General features: G+C 34.9%; 1 protein-coding gene across 10 annotated transcripts in view; it reads right to left on the reverse strand.

Moving 5' to 3' along the window:
• PTPRD (protein tyrosine phosphatase receptor type D) overlaps positions 1 to 22,028 on the reverse strand; it is a 366,746-nt gene that overhangs the window by 139,735 nt on the left and 204,983 nt on the right. For 7 of the 10 annotated variants that reach the window (XM_065046078.1, XM_065046080.1, XM_065046082.1 and 4 more), the window contains exons 5-7: positions 4,224 to 4,412; positions 2,193 to 2,210; positions 368 to 478 (exon numbers count right to left, since the gene is read on the reverse strand). In XM_065046078.1, coding sequence (XP_064902150.1) covers positions 368 to 478; positions 2,193 to 2,210; positions 4,224 to 4,412 — 318 coding nt within the window. The remainder of the gene's footprint in view (positions 1 to 367; positions 479 to 2,192; positions 2,211 to 4,223; positions 4,413 to 22,028) is intronic. The other 3 variants (XM_065046079.1, XM_065046083.1, XM_065046084.1) reach the window with 1 other exon arrangement.

Consider the following 22,028-nt stretch of genomic DNA (forward strand, 5'->3'; position numbering starts at 1 on the left):
ACTCAGCTGATTAGTAGCACACCGAGCAGTCACCTCAGGAGTTCGAAAAGGAAAGCAAACCAAAACAAAACCAATAAAAGAAAATAAATGCAAGGCACAATTTAACTTAATGCAGGAAAAATAGAAGTCAAGATGTAAAAATATAAATATACTTACAAACCTTAACCCACAGGATAGACTGGACTCAAGAGTGCTTTAAAGGAACAAAACAAACCCCAAGCCGTTCCTCTACAATTTTAAATGAATTTTATAACCAACATATTTACCATGGCATTTTGATTATTAAAGTGGAAACTGTATAGATCCTGAGAGTAACTTAGCCCTGAACCTGAATGAAGAGTGGATGCCAGGGTTATGTCATTCCTACCTCTGACATATAGATTGGCAGGGGCAGAATAGCGTGTACCCGCACTGTTGGTTGCAACACACTCATATTTGCCTTGGTCAGATTCTTCACTCAGTTCAATTTGGAGGGCACCTGTATGAATATAAAATACATTGCCAAAGCGACGGTCAGAGAAGGCTTTTTATATCTATAACAATACACCGCTTAACAATATGAAAAGCTTGTATGCGAAGGTCCACTCAACGTCGGTTCATTTTCTTGCTAAGGTGCACAGACAGAAAATGATGCAATGAAAAAAACAAAGAGATTATTTTTTTCACATCATTAGTGCTAGCACAGGAAAACAATTTGCATTTGACAAAACAACCCCCTCTCTAAACAATACTCTTTCCTAAACCATTAAAATGAAGATGGGTGAGACTGCTTCAAGGAAGTATGGCTTTTGAATAAAACAAAAGAGATTAAGTAGTTGGGTCATTATATTTTTCTAATTTTTATTTCATTGTTTCAATCTAGTAAGAAAAGTAGCACAAAAGGTGGTACTCGTAAAAAAGGCAGGACAGGCTTCAAGAAATCTTCTCTGCTGAAGAAAGCCAAAAATGTGCAGCAAGAACAAAAAGGCTGCTTGAAGTGAAAAAAAAAGAAACTGCATTAGTAATTTATAATTATCAAAATATTCTTTTAAAGAAAGAAAACTCCCTTAAGACATGCAGATTGGTAAGAAAAGAAAGACAGTTTTCCGCAACTTACAATCTTAAAGTATGTTTGCTGAAAAACAAAGAGCAGTTGAATTAGAAGACAAAAAAGTTAAAAAGCATGGTCTACACCAACAAGGAAGAACCAACCAGCCACTGCTGAGGACCATAGGAGGGCCCCCCCCAAGACACCCATCAAAATCCACAAGTGGGATTAGCAGTGTGGTGTCACAAAACCCAAGAAAAATACAAAACAAGAATTACAAAAGAAGTAAACAGTTTTGTCAGAGTATCAAAAACCAACAATACCACATACCACCAAGAATAAGTCATTAACCTTTCATTTCCAAAGCCTGTAGATTAGAAGATCCAAAAATCCAGAGGTGAGAGAACTCCAAGAAAAAGAACACACACACAAAAAAAAAAAACAATAAAGGGAAAAAAAAAATCTGTAATTTTTTTTAGGGGGGGACACATAATTTTCAACTTTACAAAGTTAAAAGAAAAAAAAAGGATCAAAGAAGAACAAAAAGAAAAACCTTTTATGAAAGATAAAACAAAAAGAAGATAGTCCATGTTGTCTTCTGCATGTCTCCTACTGTTCTCCAGACCATCTTGGCTTTGGTCCAGGACAAGAACAGCTAAGGAAGAAAAAAAAATGATCTTTTTTTGCTCCAGTTGGACAAAAAAAAAAAAAGGAGGAAGGAAAAAAAAAAGAAGAAAAAAAAAAAGAAGAAAAAGAAGAAGAAGAAAAAGAAGAAGAAGAAGAAGAAGAAAAAGAAAAAAGAGGGACAAATGGTACGCTGTGACTGGGCTATGGCCAGAAGACCTGGATATGCTTTCTTTGAAGCATATCACAAATTAAATTTTTGTTTCTTTTTTTTTTTTTTTTTTTTCAATGAACAAACGAAAAAGGAAAAGGGAGTGTTCAGAAAGAAAGGTCACAATATGAGAGTCACTAATCATAACCAAACAGGACAAAGAAAAAATAAATCAGATGATGGACATTCCTGTGGTTTGTTGTTGTTGTTTTGTTTTTTTTTTTTTCTCTCAAAAAAAAACCCAACAAACAACAGGACAGAGATGAGAGGGATGAAAGGACAGTAAGAATGAGTAAGATCATTCTGTGAACGTTAGTTCAGCACTCTTACCTCTTATTGGTGTACCACCTGGGTGGATAATATGAATGCAAATAAGATTAGAAAGAAGAAGCATTAGTACGAGAAGAAGGAGGCTAGGGCTTTGGAAGAAGAATCAAATTAGATTTACAGAATTAAATAAGGTCTTAAGAGAAACTCGAATAACTATACTGTTAAAACAGGAATATATTAGATAGTATTATCAGGTTATAAAATCAAGTTGCATTGTACCACAAAGGGCAGAGGCTATAATTGGCTGCATTGCCATTCTCAGAGTAGCACCTGAGTTCTTACATGTTTGCTTATATAGGGTTAGATATAAATCGAATATGCCTCAAATACTTAAAGAAAACTTCACAATACTGTACTTATGACATAGTTTAGGAAAATATTGGAAATTTTATTTAAATATATATATATATAAACCTATATATATATAGAAAGTGTATACACTGAAGGCTATCTCAAAACAAACACTGTAGTTTATGCTGGATCATGGCATTTACTGTTCTATAGCTGTGTGATACATGTGTACTGTTTCCTTTAGGTGTTGCTATGACTGATAAGACAACATTTCTGTGGAGGTGTGCGTGTGCGCCACTATAGGGATCTGGTGACTACACTGACTGTTAGTAAAATGCATGCCATGCATTTTAACAATAAAAATAATAGTAATCATATAATAATAATCATAATAATAATCATAATAATATTCTGAATATGGAAATTAGTGGGGGTGAAGTGCGCTTCAGAACTAAGCACTTACCAATAGATTCTGGAGATTTAAATACGGAGAGAAGAAAGACAGCATAAAAATATTATTATATTCCTTATAATTTGGTACAAAGTTTTCAGTTAAAGCTTTATATACTAAATCATCTATGTCACATGTGAAAAATTAATTCTTAATTTACATTAACAGAAGGTTAATTTACACAGTTCTGCTGACAACAAGCAAAAAGTCAGTTAACAAGACGATTTAACATCACAGGACAGGTCAAAAGCTGAGAATTCTGGGAAAACACATGATTAAACAACTTAGATTCTACAACGATATCTACTACAATTGCCAAAGAAAAAAGCTCATTATATCCCAATTATCTTATTTAGGGATAACTTGAAACTTTATAAATCTAGAGGTGGTTTTTTTTTGTTGTATGGGTTTTGGGTTTTTTTTGTTTTGGTTTGGTTTTTTAAAATCTAAAGAGAGCAAAAGAATAAACTAGGGCAGGAGGAGAGTGAAAGAACTGCTAGGGAAGTGCAAGGGGCAAAGAGAGAGAGAGCAGCAAAAGCTGGATTCTACATCAAAAGCAGACTTCTGTAGATCCGGAAAATACAGGATTTATAAAGCTTTAGCTTGGGCGCACACTACTGTGGCTAAATGTGTTGGAAAAATGCTCAGCCAGAAAAAAAAAAAAACACCTTTATTTCATAGATTACCAAGGATTTTTTTTTTTTTCCTTAATTTTCTTTTTAAAGTATAATTGTGCATGGGAAAAAGTATTGTGTTTTATGTATTTGTGAGAGGATAGAAGATGTGTCCAAACTGGCTAAACTTTGGTGGAGTCAAATGTGGAAACGACAATATAAAACACATTTTAAATTTTAATTGAAGTGTCTAATGCAGATTTCGGTTTTGATGAATATAACCATTGGTACTCCTTGCAATTTCTGAATGAAGTCCAATGTTGAAATAAATTTGTTAAAAAAATAAAAAGGAAAGAAGAAAGAAAGAGGAGAAAATGGATCCATCAAGTACTGCAAAAAGCAGTAAAGAAAAAAAAATTATCAAAAAGTACAGTCACAGCAGTGAGCAATGTGGAGTAAACAGAAGCTGCAAAACACATAGAGACAGAGTCTAGAAAAGGCTATGACAACATCACAGACATGGACAACACACTCAGTAACACAGAAAAGAGAAGAGGAAGAGAAATTATTACCTATAAATAAAAATTTAAAAAAAGGAAGAGAAAGAAAAGAAAAGAAAGAAAAGGTGAGAGAGAACAACTCTGGGCGTTAGTGGAAACAGTAAGAAGACCCTACCTGAGCGTAACTGCTTGATGCGGCCATTGTTGTTGCTTGTGTCAACAGGTAAGAAATCTTTGAACCAAGTTATTTCAGGATCGGGATTACCACTGGCTGCACATAGCATAGTAGCTGTACGAGTTCGTTCAACCACCTTCAGCTGTGGGCCCATATCAATGGTGGGGAAACCTCGGGGAATTTGATCTTCTGCAAAAGAAATGTATGATTTGAAGGATTTCATATTAGTTACATAGTAACTCAGGAAAGCCCTAATCACTGCCCTGCTCAACGTTCTAGCATCTCCTAATTGTTTGTACCTGAGGAACTGATGCAAAAAAATAGATAGGCAGTATTTTTGGTAATTTACAGTGATCAAAATGCTGATACAGAATAGAAAGTTCATTAAAAAGTGGCTACAACATTTATACTTATTTATAAAATGCATTAAATTGGCATAGATACTGCATGTAGTGCATAATCATCAGACTCCCTCTATGGTATTTACAACACTGATGTTGCTGTGCTTGCAAAAGTCCTTATTATTTTATGTGAAATATTGAATTACCATGCCTATCAACAACAGGGAAAAACCCCTTTCTTTACATGAGGCTAGTACATCAGGAAGTGTATAGGACTTGGCCAGGGACTTAGGAGACCCAAGTTATATTTCTTGCTTTTATCATTATTACTTATGTGCTGTTTGTCTTAGCATTAGATGTCCCTGTGCTTTAGTTGCCCATCTGTAAGATGGGTATGACAGTGCTTTACTGCTGCAAAGAAGTGTTGTGAGGGTGAATACATTATAAGATTGCAAAGCACTGAGAAACTCTAAATATCGCATCTATGCAGATACTAAAGTGACAGGACAGTCTTAAGGATCTTGAATGGATATAATGCTGTCAACTAAAACACTCAGATATGGTCAAAAATACTCACCCTAGTGCATTCAATAGCAAAATACTAAGAAATACTGAAAAAACAAGGCAATTTGCCTTCTTAAGATGATACAAACTAGCAAGTAACACTGGAAGTAAAGCAGGATCAAGCAATTTCACAGAAATCAAGTTAGTATAGATAAAATAATCCATTTGAATTACATCATCTTGCTCTTTGTGTCCATTAAAATGGAAACAATATTTTTATCGCAAAATAATTGGTATTATTTCAGTTCAAAAAGGACAAGCAAAAAAAAATCAAAGAGGATCAATACTAACTATAATCCATGTGTCTTGTTAAATGCCTTGATTGGTCATTACTGACATGCAATTTATTAAGAGATAAAATTAACTCAGAAGAAATTGTTCAATGTTCTCTCTTCCATGAAAAACGTGCCATATTTTCAAATAGTTTCATGGAAGTCTTCAGACTTTTCTGAAAAATGTATAGCAAGCAAGTATATCCTATAAATCTTTGCAGTTCCTGAGGTCTGCTGTCACTCATTAAATACTTAATTGCTTGCAATGCAAATGCACAGAGATACTGCTTTGGTGTATAGACACAATTCTCTAATAAGTCTGCATAACTCTTCAGAGCTAGTATTCCTATCAATCAGTGGTTAAGTGTCGAATCCTTCACTAACTATAGGCTCTTCTCAAGGAAAAGTATGTCTTTTTGTCTGTTTATAAACATGAAGTCTTTACTTTGGGAGTAACTGACAAGATTTGACTTGTGACACAGAACAAGACTTTTATGACCTGAATTTTCCTACTTTAGTCACACAGAAAACCCTGGAGTCCCTTTTCCAAATATGTATGCATACAATCAAGATAATATATTTTGAATACTAACAGAACAGAGTAGTAAAGAACTTTCCCTACTTATTTTTAATAAGGGTAATTAAATTCCATCCATCCCCCTTATGCACAGAATCTCTTTGAATGAATGCTTGTGAAATTTTCATGAGAAAAATTACAATGTAACAGATTCAAATAGCCAGAACTGTTATATTTTTGACAGTTGTGGCTTGTTTCCAATTTGGCTTTCAGGTATTTGGCAAAAAACCCCAATATTCAACACAAAATGGACCAGGGAAATAATGAGATTTCTAATCGAGGTGCTTATCACAGTGGATTCAGTTCTTAAGATGTTAATTGCTTTTTTTTCCGTCTCAGTTTATTAGTGATTTGTACAAAACTGTCTTTACACTTTGATGATACCAAGCTTGATGGATCATCAAACATACTGTGCAAGAGAGCTGAGAATCAAATCAGTGAAAAACTGCCTCTCAGCCACACTAACAGAAAAGTAACTATTAGAAAATGTTGATATATGGTAGCTCTACTATTTTACATGAGGTGAAAAGAAAAATATTTTATACTGCTCATTAATAGGTTCATTAGCCTCTAAACCACAGTATATACCACTGTTCCCTATTAATATTCAGTTCTAGTGAATTAGCTTCTAATTCATCAACAATTTAAATCAGACTTGACCTTCTCAAAGCCATTTGGTACTGTCATTTTGAGAGGCCATTAAAGGGCAGATTTCTTCGTCCTTGTGCTTAGTGAGTCATACATGTAATACATATTTTGTTTAGGATGACAGATACAAGAGATTTGGAAATAGAGCACATTCTTTGAATTTGTTAGGTGTCTCAACAGTGCTGCATTCCATAACTGGCATTAAGAGAATACCTTTACTATTGCATGAGTATAATTTCCCATTACTGGAAGAGCTCTACAAAAGTTATTTTTCACCAAATGTATGATCTGAACAACATAGAGAGGAAATTATGAAGACCAGATACGACATGAACCCTAAAGAGAGAATGATATGAAACAGCTTTCCTTGTTTCCCATCACAGTTCATGTTAGTGTTTCTAAACTGTCTCTATCTGTATTCAGTCTGTTTGATATTTCTCATTTGTAAACAATGTCTTTGAGATTCCTACCTCTGCTGCCAGTTTTGTTAAAATGGTAATTGCTTCCCTTCCATGTATGGAAAAATCACATTAACCTCTACATTCAGTTTTCAGTACAAGGATACCTACTGAGATTATCCAACACATAATTTCACATGTTGCTACCTCTGTCTCAGAGGTGAGTTTGCCTCACAAATGCAACAACATTTAGAGACAAGACTCAAACACAGCTTTTATGCGTACATAGTAATTTTGATTGAGTGGTATCTTGAAAACACCAAGTTAAATTATGCTCTACCAAAAAGAAACCATACTTACTTTTAAGTGTATCTACAGAGAAAGAAACTTTGAACATAGCTGTGCCACAGCTACATATCATAAACTCTGTTCTGCTTGAATTTTACCTATGTTTTCTCTCATCTTAAAGAATGTGCTGTTTTAATCTCTCTATTTAAATTAAAACAATTATTTCACAAGATCTCATGAACTTCCCAAGCTATGTCTCATGGTATATTGCCAAGCTTACATATATGCAAAAGCCAGATCCAAAGAAAGAAGAAGATTTCATCCAAATCCAGTACAATGGATTTTACTGTTCAGGTGTACAACACAGCTAAACAAAGAGAAGAACAGTGATCTTCATCCAGCATTTGTGCTACATCTTAATATTTTCAACAGTTTTCCTGTAAAAAGCTACTTTTCAATCATGTCTTGGCCCTACATGGAGCGAGAAGAGTGGCAGCTTTTAGAAACAGATTGGGTCTTAAAGTCTTCATAGCTATCTTGCTGAATCACTTTGGCAAACAGCAGTGTGTTTCAGTGAGAAAGACAATAGCGTGAATAATTTTCTCAGTTACAGTACATTATGATAATACTACTATGATATGGCTAAAAAGTGCAAATTGCAATGACTTTGGTTGTGGGTTACACAGTATAAAGGCAAGGTATTAGCACTATGGCACAAGACTGGACAGTTGACATGAAAACTAGGTAATATTTCTGTTAAGTGTTTCTCTCCACGTTAACTATTTGCACCATCAAAACACCCATGTTCCAGAATACACATATTAACCTGTAGCTAAATCTGTGTAATCTGCTTAACTAAAGTACATACTCAAAGTGTTTCCCTGTGCCTCTTAAAAAAGACTGTTCTATGTGAACCAATTAATCTCATTGTGGAAATGCTGGGTGGTTCTCATTCTATTCAGGAAGGAAAAAAGATCTATCTCAAGATTCACTGATATCTTTGCATAGGCAAATTTTAGTCATTCTTTAGCTCACAGAATAAAAAGACACACATGGAGTATTCCCAGAATACACTATAGATACTGAAGATAAACTGCCACAATAAAATTTATTATTTCAAAGAACAGTGTAAATAAAGCTTTTATTTTCACTATTCCAGATGGCAGCGGCATATAAATTGCACTGTTTTGACATCATGACCATATTATTCAAAATCATTCTTCTTGCAAGCAAACTAAATGCAGAATTGAGAACAGTAAAATCTAAGAGAACAGGGGAGGGAGTAAAATCAACATTTTGCAGCAAAGTTGGTATTCTGTACTATTATTGAAGAATTATGCATATTAATAAAATGAAAAATCAAAACAAAGCCATTTCTAATTATACGTCAAAGACTCATTTGGATTTAAAAGATATCAAGCATCAAAAAGTGCCAATTAATAAACATTATTTCTATTGAAATATTTTACTAGGTAAGTTTTGCAAAAAGATTAATTTTGAACACACAATACATTGTTTTCCCAGGGTCCTTTGTTCAAAGCTGCTACACAGAGATGGATACTTTCGCCTAGTGTTGCTGTAAGTCAGCAAGGGAGTTTAATGGTTACATTGTAAGAACAGATCTAGATGTCTGTTGGGATTTCTTTTTAATTTCATGCAATTATACCACACTCAAAAAAGGAATCAGACATTGATCAGATGATCAAAGACTCATTAAAAATTAGTAAATATTCAACAGGAGAACAGCTGTCCATACTATCCCAGTAAAAACCATGCATTTAAAACTATTCTTCCTATATTGAAGAGATGTGCAAAGCAATTTTGATGCAAAAGAAAACAAATTTGTTTAGTAGCTTTGTATGCAGTTATCCTACAAATTGCAAAGTAATGTCTATATAACAGAACACAGAGCCACTTAGACTGAATTATCATTTGCATGAATGTTGAAGCAGCAATTTCACATTACATTAAGTCAGTTAACATTCATTGTTATTAGCATTTAGCCTTAAATAAGTTCTCTGTTTTAACAAATGAGTGCACTGAGCCTTTGAAATTAGATATCTTCATAAGAACATGAAAATGGAAAAAGGAATTTGCACCTTTTGGCATTTCTTAACATCTGCTAAATTAAAGACTGTGCATAGCAAGCTCTTTCCAAAGTGACCTGTCTCACTCACTCAATGAAATACCTCTCGCTCTCCTTTAATGACAATCCAAATGACGAGAATTAACATTTGGAGAGTCATCACTCATATGAGAACACAAGCCTCAAAACAAGGTTTTATTCTCACATTTGCGCTCAGGAACTCTTGTAACATATAGCACAGCATATCATATGAACATCATACACCCAAGTTTGGTTATGATTGAATTTTTTGATTTCTGTTCTGCTTACTGGGAATTGAAGGGGAAATACAAAAGATCGTGACCTTTAAAAAAAAAAAAAAGTAGGGAATCCAAGAATCCCCGCCAGATGTCCCTTCTCTAACATATGGAGAGGACTCAGTCAGAGTTATTGTAAGGAAAAGATGGCAGAAAAACGTGGTTTTAAGTGCAGGGTATCACATAGTTAGAAAAAAATTTACTAACTTCTGATGCAGAGAGAATACAGCATCCCACATATCTCCATATGCAAATGTTCACAAGAACCAAACTATGACAAGAGGATGACAAAGGGCAGCGATGTGAATTTGCATGATTACCATTTCTAATTTGAGGCATAGTTTCCAGACAGGGTTAGGATTTAGATTACACCAAATCAGGGTTAAATTGAGGCTTGCCAAAAGTGAGGATTAGGAAATTGCATGATTGCTCTATCTAGTCAATATTTTTAACATACTAATATTTGTGTTTTCACATCCTCCTTACTTCCATTTGAAAAATAAAGGAGAAAGAATAACTAGTGCAGTGTGACAGTCTTTGCTTTAAGATTAAATTTTTCACATCACACACACACAGTTTTATGTTGCAGTAAATCATGAGAACAGCAGCAGAGCTTGCTTCTCATGTCATTAGTCTGAATATACAAGTTGGTCCAGAACACATGAAATAATCACTTTCTTTTTCTTCCCCTCCTTTCTGCTCACTAATACTTTGTTAAAATATTGGTATTAGTAAATATATATGACACCTTTTCCAAGTTATTAACTCACATTCATTCTTAAGCATAAAGCAATAAATTACAATAAAGTTGTAACATACTAACTTGAACTGAGAAGGCGCAAAAGCATTCTGGTTTTGCTTCACTAAAGAAGTCATGAGAGAAAGAAGTCCTCAGTCTGACACAGGAGCTGTTAGACCACACCAGTTCCATTCTCCCTCCTTCATCCCCATTTGCACCACATGTCTAAACATGTGCCTAAACCTAAAGGAATGACAATACTGTCAAAGAAAATCACAGAAATTCAGCTTGTCATCAGCACCACCTCTGTTACTGATGTTACACAGCTTTCAATTAGTAGTTTCAGTGATATAAACTTACTGAATACTTTTCAGTGCAGCCCACATACTCTGCAGCCCAAACTGAGAACTATGAAGTATACTAACTGCATTCATGTCACAACAGCAAAATTTAAGGACCCTGACAAAGGAACTGTAGTGGCAAAACCCGGTGCCTTGTTTAAGTCTTGTTTACAAAGGAGAATAGTACTATTTTTAGCATTTCTAGCTAGCATCAATCTTACGCATTTCAGAAAGAGACAGCTTTGATAAGCAGGTAGGAACATGCACCAGAAGGCCTACAGATTGGTCTCTCAGAAGAAGGAAATAAGTCGTAAGGGTGATGAAATTGTATCCCTCAAGTTTTGACAAAAGATGCTTATGTCAGGATCTGAAAGAACTTTAGTTGCAATGAATTAAACAGTAAATTATTCCAGGTAGAAGATAAGCATTCCAACTGCTTTTATGGTGCCTGGCACAGCAATGCACCATACACAGGTAGCAATTTGGATGTTATTGCAGTATTTCAATAAATAGCAAACATAATGATCAATAACAAAGAGTAGAAGTGCTATTATTGCTGAGAAGAATGCAAAAAAGAGGTATGTTATCAGAAGAGACAATGAATCCTGTAAAAACACATATGAAAAGGATATCCCTTGAAACCCAGTGTTAGTGAGCATTACACTAACATTACTGGTACAAAATGTGCACAGTTTTTCTACATCTAATGCTGCATTCATCTTCCTTGATCTGAAGATCATGCTTAAAACATTCATAACACTTACATGACTACAGATGACAACAAAGCAGTGTCCTTATATCAGGTAGTCCTAATATTTATGGGCAAAAGAGAATCCGAAGTGGTGGCAAATGCTAAAATACATGGAATCTTTGAACCTGTATGAACCTTTAACAGAAGCAAGAAAATATTTCCTTTACAAGTGGATGGTGAAGTTCCTCCCTGGTGTCCTGGCTATGGAGGGAATGGGTGTGCACTAGACCTCACTCTTCATCCTCCTGAATATTGGGGAATATCCCTCTCGTATCTCGTGCCCATCTATGGCAACATTCCCTCTCAGAGATACTGGGAACACACCTAGGGATCTGTTAGCAGGGGGGACAGGTGTAGGAGAAAAGAATAGGTATGAAGTTATTTTTTGCATGGGGTGGGTTTTGATACTTAGGTCCAAATAGCTTAAAGGAAGTGTCCTGACAAGGAATTTAGAGAGTATTTTCTTTTGGGGGAAACATAGCCATTCACTTCCGTTCTGGAAGAATACACAAGAGCTTTCTCTGTAGCAGAGGACACACATTGCTTAAAACCCACACTGTGAAACACTGTGGTTCACACAGTGAAAAAACATACTTCTTCCTAGTCCTGTGCCCAAGTTCATGCATTACTGCTTTCTGATATATACCCTTGAATGAGTTACATAGCAGAAACTCAAATTAACACTTAATAGTATACATGCAGACAAAGACATACATATAGCAACACAGAAATTTTACTATTTCTAAAGCCTAAGGCAGTCAGCACTTCAGGGTTTTCATCTCGGAAAGACTCATGGTTCATGATGTCACAAACATATCTTTGCTATTACTTATTTTGGCTGCAAAAAGAATGTTAGAACTGGCTGTGGCCTGCGACTTCAGCTTCTATTGGAAATTTTGCTGCTGCCCTAAACTGAAGTAAATGGGACTGGTCTGTGTTTAACACGTTGCATGCTATAATAGGAAGCATTGTTTTAATGAATGATAGATAACGACTGTACTCTGAGTCATTGTGCGGAAGAAAATGCTCAACATCTCATCATACTTGCTAGCATGGGGGAGGCCTGCCTACAAAATAGGGAGAGAGGGCCTGGGGATGCCAGGCAGTGCTTGCCCTGATCCGCTAAGAGCTGGCACTTGTGCTGTTCCAAAGCATGTTTCAAAATAAGTACCTGGCCTTAAAAGAGCTGTTGTGAGGTGTTGTGAACTGAACTGAGCAAACTCAAGCACGCTTTCTGGAAGATGGAAGGAGAGACACGTACTTTAAACATGACAGCTTAAAATTCGTCTAGCAATGGCAGCTAATATTTCTTATGGAACTCTAAAGGAGGAATGGTGTGTGGATTCATTCATAAGATGTTGAACATAGGACAAAAATGGCTTTACTCAGCTTTGCTGAAACTTTTGTTGCAATTTACTCGACTAACTGCACTAAAAATTATATTGTCACTAATGTGAAATAGGATCTCGGCTTGGCATAGTAACATAGATATTAAAAGCAGGCTTTTTAAAAAAACTGTTCTAAGTGTTGAGCTCAATGTTCACACCTGTAAGACCATCATAATGATTTTAACTAATTATGAAATTCAGGGATGCCTCTAAAAATGTAATGAAGACCATCATAATGATTTTAACTAATTATGAAATTCAGGGATGCCTCTAAAAATGTAATGAAATCAAAATCTGCAGCGTAAAAATTAAATTTATTACAGTCCACAGTTTGAGTGATTATCTCCAAATTACAAATAAAGAATGTCATCAACAACATTTGTGAGCATTTGCTTACTAAATGCCAAATTGCTTTTATATAGGGTACTGGTAAACTTTTTGTTTTCATTATTTCTTTTTAAGACACTTTTTTAATCAACTTTTGCCTATCTGATCAGAGATTATTCTGACAATGCAAGATGTACTTTCTAGAAAAAAGTAGATGGGAGGGTTGTTTTTTTGTTTGTTTTGCTTTGGTTTATTTTGTCTTTTATTAAAAAAATTTCTACAAATGAAAAGGATAATTTGTTAATACAGACACAGAGATGTTTCTTTTCCAGTAGAACACTGTACTAGCATGGACATAAGGAAGTAGTTGTTCTGTGTAGCTTTAAGTCATGGGCATAAAAGCAAATAAATCATATAGTGTTCTGCGAAAAACTGTTAATGAAGTCAAACAGCTGCGGAGAGTAGTTCCCGTCTTAAAACAGACATAGTGTGACAGACTAAGCTTAGCATAGCATTGTATGTGTCAAGTACATAAAAACTTCAGTGTAAGCACAAAAATCTCCATGCCAACTCTGCGGACAGACTTAACACATGATAAGTTTCATGAAGAAGGTACAAATGAAGAAAACAAAATCCTTGAAAGGAAAAGATGTGAATCTGACCAGTGGTGAATTACCACTCAGTGAGAGGCCCTATGCCACAGAAACAACACAAAAACTGACTGGGAGTGCCAGGGTTGTGTCTGGTTTCAACAATGGAACTTTTTCTCCTTGGATTTATTAGTAATAACAGCTGTCATCCATTTTATAGCTAAATACAAAACTCACTCATTTCAGAGAAAAGAGATCAAACTATTTTCCCTGTAGGCTAGAGGGGTAGGCATGAAGATTATTATATGCACTCTTTAGAAGCAATTGAGAGCAGGTCAGATGTTATAGTAATTAAGAAATAATTTCTGCTGCTAACAAATATTTAGCAATAAATCTTAGACTACACAGAAGTATTTCAGTATTTTTTTTGTACTTGAAGAAGACTTAAGAAAACTGAATCCATGCATGCTAAGCATATTTTTGTTTTTATTTAATTAAGATATATTACTTTTAGTAAGTGCTACGATGTAATCCGTTCTGAGTATTAATTGAAAGGCTGAGACAGGGAGCATGAAAAGAAGGGTTGGTTGGTTTTGATTTTTCAGTAAATTCCAGATACTTTGGTATATGAGGGAAACATCTTGCTAATATATAGACAGCTTTCCCCCCGCCCCCCCCCCCCTTTTTATTTTTTTTCCCTGTTCCTGCTCTAAATACTGTGCTTTTGGAAACGGTTTGTCTAGACTGACTGTCCTGATGTATTAAAACCTTTCTGAAGAAGATGATTTTTAACCTTTAATATGACACATCTAAGCCTTCATCATGTTATAGGACCTGGTACAGGTATGTGTCCACAAACACTGTTATCTCCGAAGTCCCACCTTAGCATCTTATTTTCCTTTTAAAACCCACCAACAAGTCACTCTGAAAGACCACTATCAAGACCTTTGAGAAAAACATTCTCGTTAATTTGGCCTTAAAAATCAATACGCTTCTACAAAGCAAGAGAAAAATCTTTCTCTCTTTATCAGGTTTTATAAACCAGTGGGCCAAACTTTTCCAAGGTAAATATTCAAGTTCACTTTATTACATGACTTTTTGGTATTTAGTAGCTGGGTTTGCACAGAAGTCAGTGTAATGGAGATCACAGCTGCAGAAACACTTCCACACAAAATTCTTGCCTGAATACACTGGAAATCTCCCTCTGCACCAAAATTTCTAAAAGCTCTTAGAAACTATCAGCAAGTACCTCGCAAATTTCCTGATCTCTGTTGCTATGGCTGTGATCAACTTTACCAGTTCATATAGCAAGCAGCATTACATGAATGGCTGATGCTAACTTCAGTCTTCCAAAGAAAAACAAAATAATGGCTTTTCCAGATGCTTTCCTGCTGAAGACTTAAACAACTGTCAGGAAGCATACCTAAGTGCTACTCTCAGTTTTAATGAGCTTACAGAAATCATCAAATAAATAAATAAATAAATAAATTCATTACTACCATAGGTAGTATTCTTAATTTATTTTCTGCATAAATTCAGCCACAAAGTGTTTCATTCCAAAAAAAAAGAGACAAAACTTCCCTAGAAAAAAGCTTTGATTACTCTCTGTGAAAAAGCAAAAATAAATGCAACGATTTCTTCCTGTTTCAATGCAGGACATCAGAAATTATCACAGTGTAAAAGGCAGAATACAACAGCTGCAAATTATGGGACTATTTTTCTAATGATTCTGAGTCAGGAAAACATGCATATCCATTATCTAGCAGCAAAATATATAGTCATGCTAAGGATTAGCCCCAGAAAATTTCAGAGATCTCATTCTGTCCTAGCTTTTAAATTCCTGGGTAAAAGTTCTTTTTAATTAAGGTAACAAAAACCATTTTAATAGCTATTATTACTGTTACATGATTGTACAAAGAATTTAACAAAGCAGACTTAGCCATTATAGAGAAAAACGGGTACAGTTACATCTCAATAGCTCCATACAATTAGAGCAGATTTTTCAAATTTCATCAAGAATTCCTTATTTTTTTACAGTATTTAGTTTTATCATATGGAAGACAGTGAGTGTATTCACAGTATTTGAGTCTAAAAAAATCACTTGCTCCAAAACAGTTTTAATGATAAAACCACTACACATTTAAAAAAAAAAACTTAATTCAAAATTAGTTTTGCATCATTCTGTAACATTGTGTAGCTGTAAAATATCATGAAAAATATAGTATTGCTTCATATTTCTTAAACTATTTGTATACTTAAGTATGTTGCTGAACTGCCATATTTTCTAAATTCATTGTCATTTTATTTCATAGGCTATATCATATTATGCTTTCCTTCTACTTCAAAAGCAAATCAGGTCATTTACAAACTCCCCCTGCAAACATGGCAAATACTACATTCACTTTCTCTGTAAGTGAAATCAACTTGAATACATGTCACTTTTCTGCTTGAAGATTCATAAAGTGCTGTTAAGATTTTATGGTGAGCACTATAAAAAGTAAGACATGCATCATCAAGAACACTGCATTTCACTATGGTATTCAGGCTAGCTCTTGTGCAAAGGACATACAGCATTGCAGAGAAATAAATGAGTATTTTCTAATATAATGGGAAGAACAGGGAAGCCATTTAATGCATGTTCATATCACTAACCATTGAGCTTTGGGCCTAAACAGGCAGCCATTTCATGCAAGCAACACTGAAAATTAGTTACTAGAAAACCAAGATAAAAGAGCAAAAGTTAATTTTTAAGTTGATGTTTTGGTTGCACAGGTGGAGTAATATGCACGTATGCAAACCCTGATTAGAAATGCCACTGGATTCTACCAACTTTCTTGGTTAATAAATATTTTTTTTTAGATCATAATAGTATGTTAAGAGAAACAGCACTGAGATTTTAGCACTATACCAAAATATCTGCTGAGTATTTGCTAAATGGTAAGATTGGCACTTACTACCACCACTTGCTTTAGCAGCTACATATTAGTAGTTGGACTATCTTTGTTATTTAGAGGTTTTAAGATTGAAAGTTCACAGCCGGAGGTTGTAGGGAGGTAGGCAAACAACTACATTCTCAGTGAGTATGAAATGTTAGTTTCATAATTATTACAATAAAACACATATGGTTTCTATTCTTCTCTTGATGTGCACATAATACTAATTAACAGGAGTTACAGAAGTGCATCAAAAGAATAGATGCTATAAAACCTAGAATTCATTTTTAACACATGAAAACAGTATTGCACCTCTTTGTATGAAACCCTCACACAAAATACTCTACAAATTGAATACCACCTGTATTAATACTATTAATGGTGTTAAACCTGAGACATTCATTTTATATTGATTTTATTTTACTTAGTATTTACTTAGTGCCCTTAGTGTTTTAAGTGATTTCTGTTGTTCCTTCTGTGCATAAATTTATTTTCTTATAATAAGTTTCTGGTTTACATTTCCATACTTTTCTCTACAGTAGTGTAGTGAGATATCATTATTTCTATAAGACTATGGAGATGAATGCTTAGAAGTTACATATTGAGTTTAATGCTTTGGTCTTCTTGCTATTTTTACTCAGGAGATAAGCATCTTTTAAAACTGTTTTTCCTTCCTGCTCCTCCCTCCCCACTTTCCAATTTTCTTTCAGGAGAAGAGTATTTCAGTCAGTGTTTAGTCTTCTGTTCAAAACTGCATCCCCAGAGAGTTGTAACTACTTGTCAATCTCCCAAAAGCAAAGATGAGAATTTAAAGCACTCCCTTTGTTTTAGCTGTGAAGTTAACTCCTTGTTCTCCACCTGCTGGTATACAAAAATTTAACTTGAACTTGCTGGTGCACTCAAATTTGGTTATTTGCCTAGAGCCTTGGTGGCTCTAATGCTTTTTAGTTGCAGGGGGTGTCTGCTGAGGGCTACACCTCCCATTCAAGTGTACTTTCTGTTGTGGTGAAGGGTTTGCTGTCAGCGTGTGCAGTGTCTGTGGCCAGCACCAGAAGAAATTAAGATTTAGGAAAATTTTACTGAGGATTATGAAGTTCTGGTGAGGACGAATAACTTTATTTGTAAGATGACAGCACTCCCAGTTCTGGTTAGTGCTTTAATGTGTCAGACAAAATGTCTACTTGCAGCACTGAATAGCAGAAAGCCACTGAGTAAGATTTGATGGCATCACCACCACTGCTGAGTGACAATTTACTTTTCCATTTTTTAGCCTACCGTTTATGCTGAACAATCACAATGACTCACGCCTCCTGCCTTTTCTAAGATGTTCTTCATGTGCAAAGGGATTGGTAAATTTGCTTACAATTTGGTGGGAAAAAGACAATAGTATGCGCTGGCCTTCTAAAATACAAAGGGTAAAAGACTGTGGGTCAAACTCAAACTCTCAGAAGAATTATAAACATGTAATTCTGAAAGAAGAACTGATAAAGATGCAACATCTGCAATATGACTATGCACGTGACACACTTGAGCTCAAACTCAAACCATCCTAATGATCACATCTGCATGCAAACTCCAAAATTTAAATGTGATGAAGACATATGTGGTGCTTAAAAACTGAAAAACAAGCCTCAGTTTGTTTCTGAGCAGTGAATGTAATAACAGCATAATCATTCCACAGATATTAACAGTCATTTCATGTTTTCCAAATGGAGCAATACCATATTTTCTAGTAGGTTTTTTTCCACTTAAAAAAAAAAAAGTCCTAACTAGTAATAGAACATTAAGAACAAGAGATGGTTTCTATTTTTTTTGGTATACTAATGTAACTACTAAACACCAAGCAGACACACTTCATTTCAGTGATTTTTAAAGCACAACTTTGTAAATGATGATCAGATACATTCACCAGAATGAAAATAAGATTCCTTAAATCCTATTCCACCATGTCTAGAATTATTTCCTAATTTACTTCATGTTCACTCTAAATGAGCATCCTATCTTGGGGGAAATGCAAAATATGACAGAAAATATAGGAAAGAAGTGTTTGGATATATCCAGGCACAGATTACTGATTATGAATTTGAAGCTCACAAAGAATCAAGAAACAGATATATAATCCTATAGTCATACAGAAGACTAGCCTTAGAGAAGACTAGCCTTAGTAACCACTTTCAATCAGAATGTATGTAATTCATTTTGGCTAATGTCTAATTGATTTTATTTTTTTCTATTATTTCCATAGAGCAAAACATCCTTCTAAGAACAGTATTAAAGTTTTTATTTATTTATTTATTTATTTATTAAACACAGAGAATAAAAAGCTTATCCTAGAAACACCTAACAACATTTCAGTCTGACTTCAGAGAGTCAGTATCCCTCTTCTGTATTTTAGTGAAGAAAACTGGAAAGACTGAGGATGATTATGTAGTTTGTAGTGAACCTGCATAATAGAAAGAACAGGCTTCCTTATGAGGCACACTGCCAGTACACTAAAACTTAAAACCAGATAAGCTTCATGTGGCCTGTTCTTGTATTTCAAGTAAAAAGCAAGTCACTGGATGATGGTGATTCTGGGGAAAATATTCATGCTAGATAAAATAATTTGAGCTTCTCCACGGAATAGAAGTATTGAGACAAGGATGTCTGCTTCTCTATTTCCTACTCATAATTAAGTAGCATTTGCAAGGAGTTGTCTAGACTTCTACAGTCCTGTTTTAATGTCCAACACCTACGAGCAAGTACTACTTTAATAATCAAACGACCAATAGCAAATCAAACCCTGACATAGTTTCAAAACAGTGAGTACAATCCTGGAAAACAGAATCAGAGTTCATAGCAAAAGACAGTTTGTGATCCACAAGATTTCTCAGAACCCAGGAAAGGGCTCTGTGGTTCACCATCACAGTCAGCTGGTCTGTCACAAAATGTGATTCCATGTTCTCTGTGTAATTATTACTCATACACAGGAAATAAATATGTTCTATCCAGTGTTTTCACTCAAATCACCACTCAGTACCTCTTAACAATATGCTCTTTCAAAACATCAGTGGAACCAGGGCTGAGGCATCCCAACTTGTCACAGGATATAGAAACTGACTTCTAAAGGCATCACAATTGAAAAGTAAGAACCCTTGAACTTCTCAGTGTTCCCTCTGAGATACAAGAGTTCAAGTAGTTCATCTACTTTAAAATCCTCTAGTGTTCTTGCCAATTAACTCAATTTGACACCACACTAAAAATCTGGAAACAAATTACCTGTTCTTAGGGATTTTAGAAAATACATTCCAGTAACTCATACTGCCAAATTTACTATAAACTTTGTGGCATAGAGATTCTGGAAGTAGCCCTACTTCCAGATGGTCACAGGTAACAGAATTTCAGCTTGTTGCTTCCATATCTGCCTTGTGATCTGTCTACAGTAAGCACTGTTTTGTTTCCTGCTAGGTGCAGGGAAGACGCTTCTAGTAATGATGAGGTCAGGTGTCCAAGACTGACTTGCAAATTCCTTGAACAGCTCCTACTTTTTGTTCAAGTATAACATACGTCTGTCTTCTAAAATAATATCTCATTCTTGCTTTGGATGGTAGTTAAGTAAAAAAATTCTGAACCGGGTTCCAAGGTTTTTAAAGGTCAGATCTTCAGATCCCGTTGTGATGCCAATTTATGTCAGTACTTTTTTTTTTCTTCCTCTCTATACAAATGAGTATAAGAAAACAACCTCCAACTAAACAGCTCTACAGAACGCAGTATGGTGCTTCTCCTCCCTCTGAAAAACAAACAAAAAGAACCCAAATAATCCAAAGCTTTCATGAATTTACAAAAAATGTAATGTTATTGAGCACTGTAATTCTGAGCATAAGAAAGCAGGAAACCAGCATATTCACAGAATAAAAAAAACAGGCTGGTGTTACATTTTTTCTTCCCTTTATATATGATGTCATGCACAGTAAATCTGAATGGGAATCAGGCTACTAGTTTTATACTATCACAACATTTCAAAGATGCAGAAATTCATTACAACTTCTGTGCAGTGTCTAGATCAGCACATTTAACCTCTTTGATCATATCTTTTCTGAGAACTTCTTTCTGTGTCTAATTATTGGTATTATTCTCCCTCTGCAGATTCTTTAGCAGGCTTTGTGAATTTAATCAGAATCACTGCATTCCCCTGTATGATTAAATTTAAGCACTTTCTGATTCCATCCTTACTATGGTTCAAGCTGGTATCACCACTCACAATAGCTGATCCTGATTTTTAAGCTTGAAAATGCTATGAAATCTAACTGCATACCATGTTTTACAATCAGCTCTTTTAAGAGATCATGAGACATACAAATTCACATTCTCAGGTTCACAGGCTACACTGATAGGCAAAATACAGGCAGAAGGGATGCTACAAATGAAAGATTCCTATAAAATAAGAAAGTCTTGTCAGTGACAATGAAAGTAAAATATGTTGTTATTCACAGGCAAAATACTTAAAGGCACATCACCTCTCCAGAAGCTGACCATATGCTTTGTTACATATTTGCACAAAAGGTTTTACACATTGATTTTCATATGTGTGGTTTTAAATCACCTGTCTGTATTTTTTATTTAGCAGGTGAAAGAGATTTTCTGTCCATAGCTTCTGAAAAGGAAATAATGAAATGGCAGCTGTTCTGAAAATATGCAGAAGGAATACAGCAGGGTTCCTCCATAACCATGGGTGACCTGAAAAAAATCTGTTAAGGCTGATTTGTTTTTCCACTTTCCCTATGAGAAGCTTTACTCCAAAAAAATCCACATAAAAATCTTCACATGGATTATCATCTTCAAATATCCAGTTACAATAATGGTGAGAAAGTCAGATAAAAGTTTATAGTAGAGTTTCTTAACAAAGGAAAGGGTAACACAGTATATATATATATTTATATATTCCTGTATTGCTCAGGGAATACCAAATCAAATCTCATTTTTACTGCAACATACTGACAAGGTAAATAGAACTCAGGAAATAGCAACAATACTTATGAAGCATTTCAATGTTAATTGTGCAAACTTAGGAGACTAATGTTAGAGCTGTCTTAGCAAATAATGAAAATAAACAGCCATGTAGGAGGCAGAGGATGAGCACAAGACAAGGACAGGTATGGGATGAGAAAGTCTTTCAAAACAGTCATAAGGAGTATCAGAAAGTAGCTTAAGAGAGATAGCACTAGCTCCTTACCAAGCCTAATTTAATTGGTGGAATGGTGAACAATTTAAGACAAAATATAAAACA

The sequence above is a fragment of the Columba livia genome, chromosome Z, assembly GCF_036013475.1.
Source record: "Columba livia isolate bColLiv1 breed racing homer chromosome Z, bColLiv1.pat.W.v2, whole genome shotgun sequence".
Lineage (NCBI taxonomy): Eukaryota > Metazoa > Chordata > Aves > Columbiformes > Columbidae > Columba > Columba livia.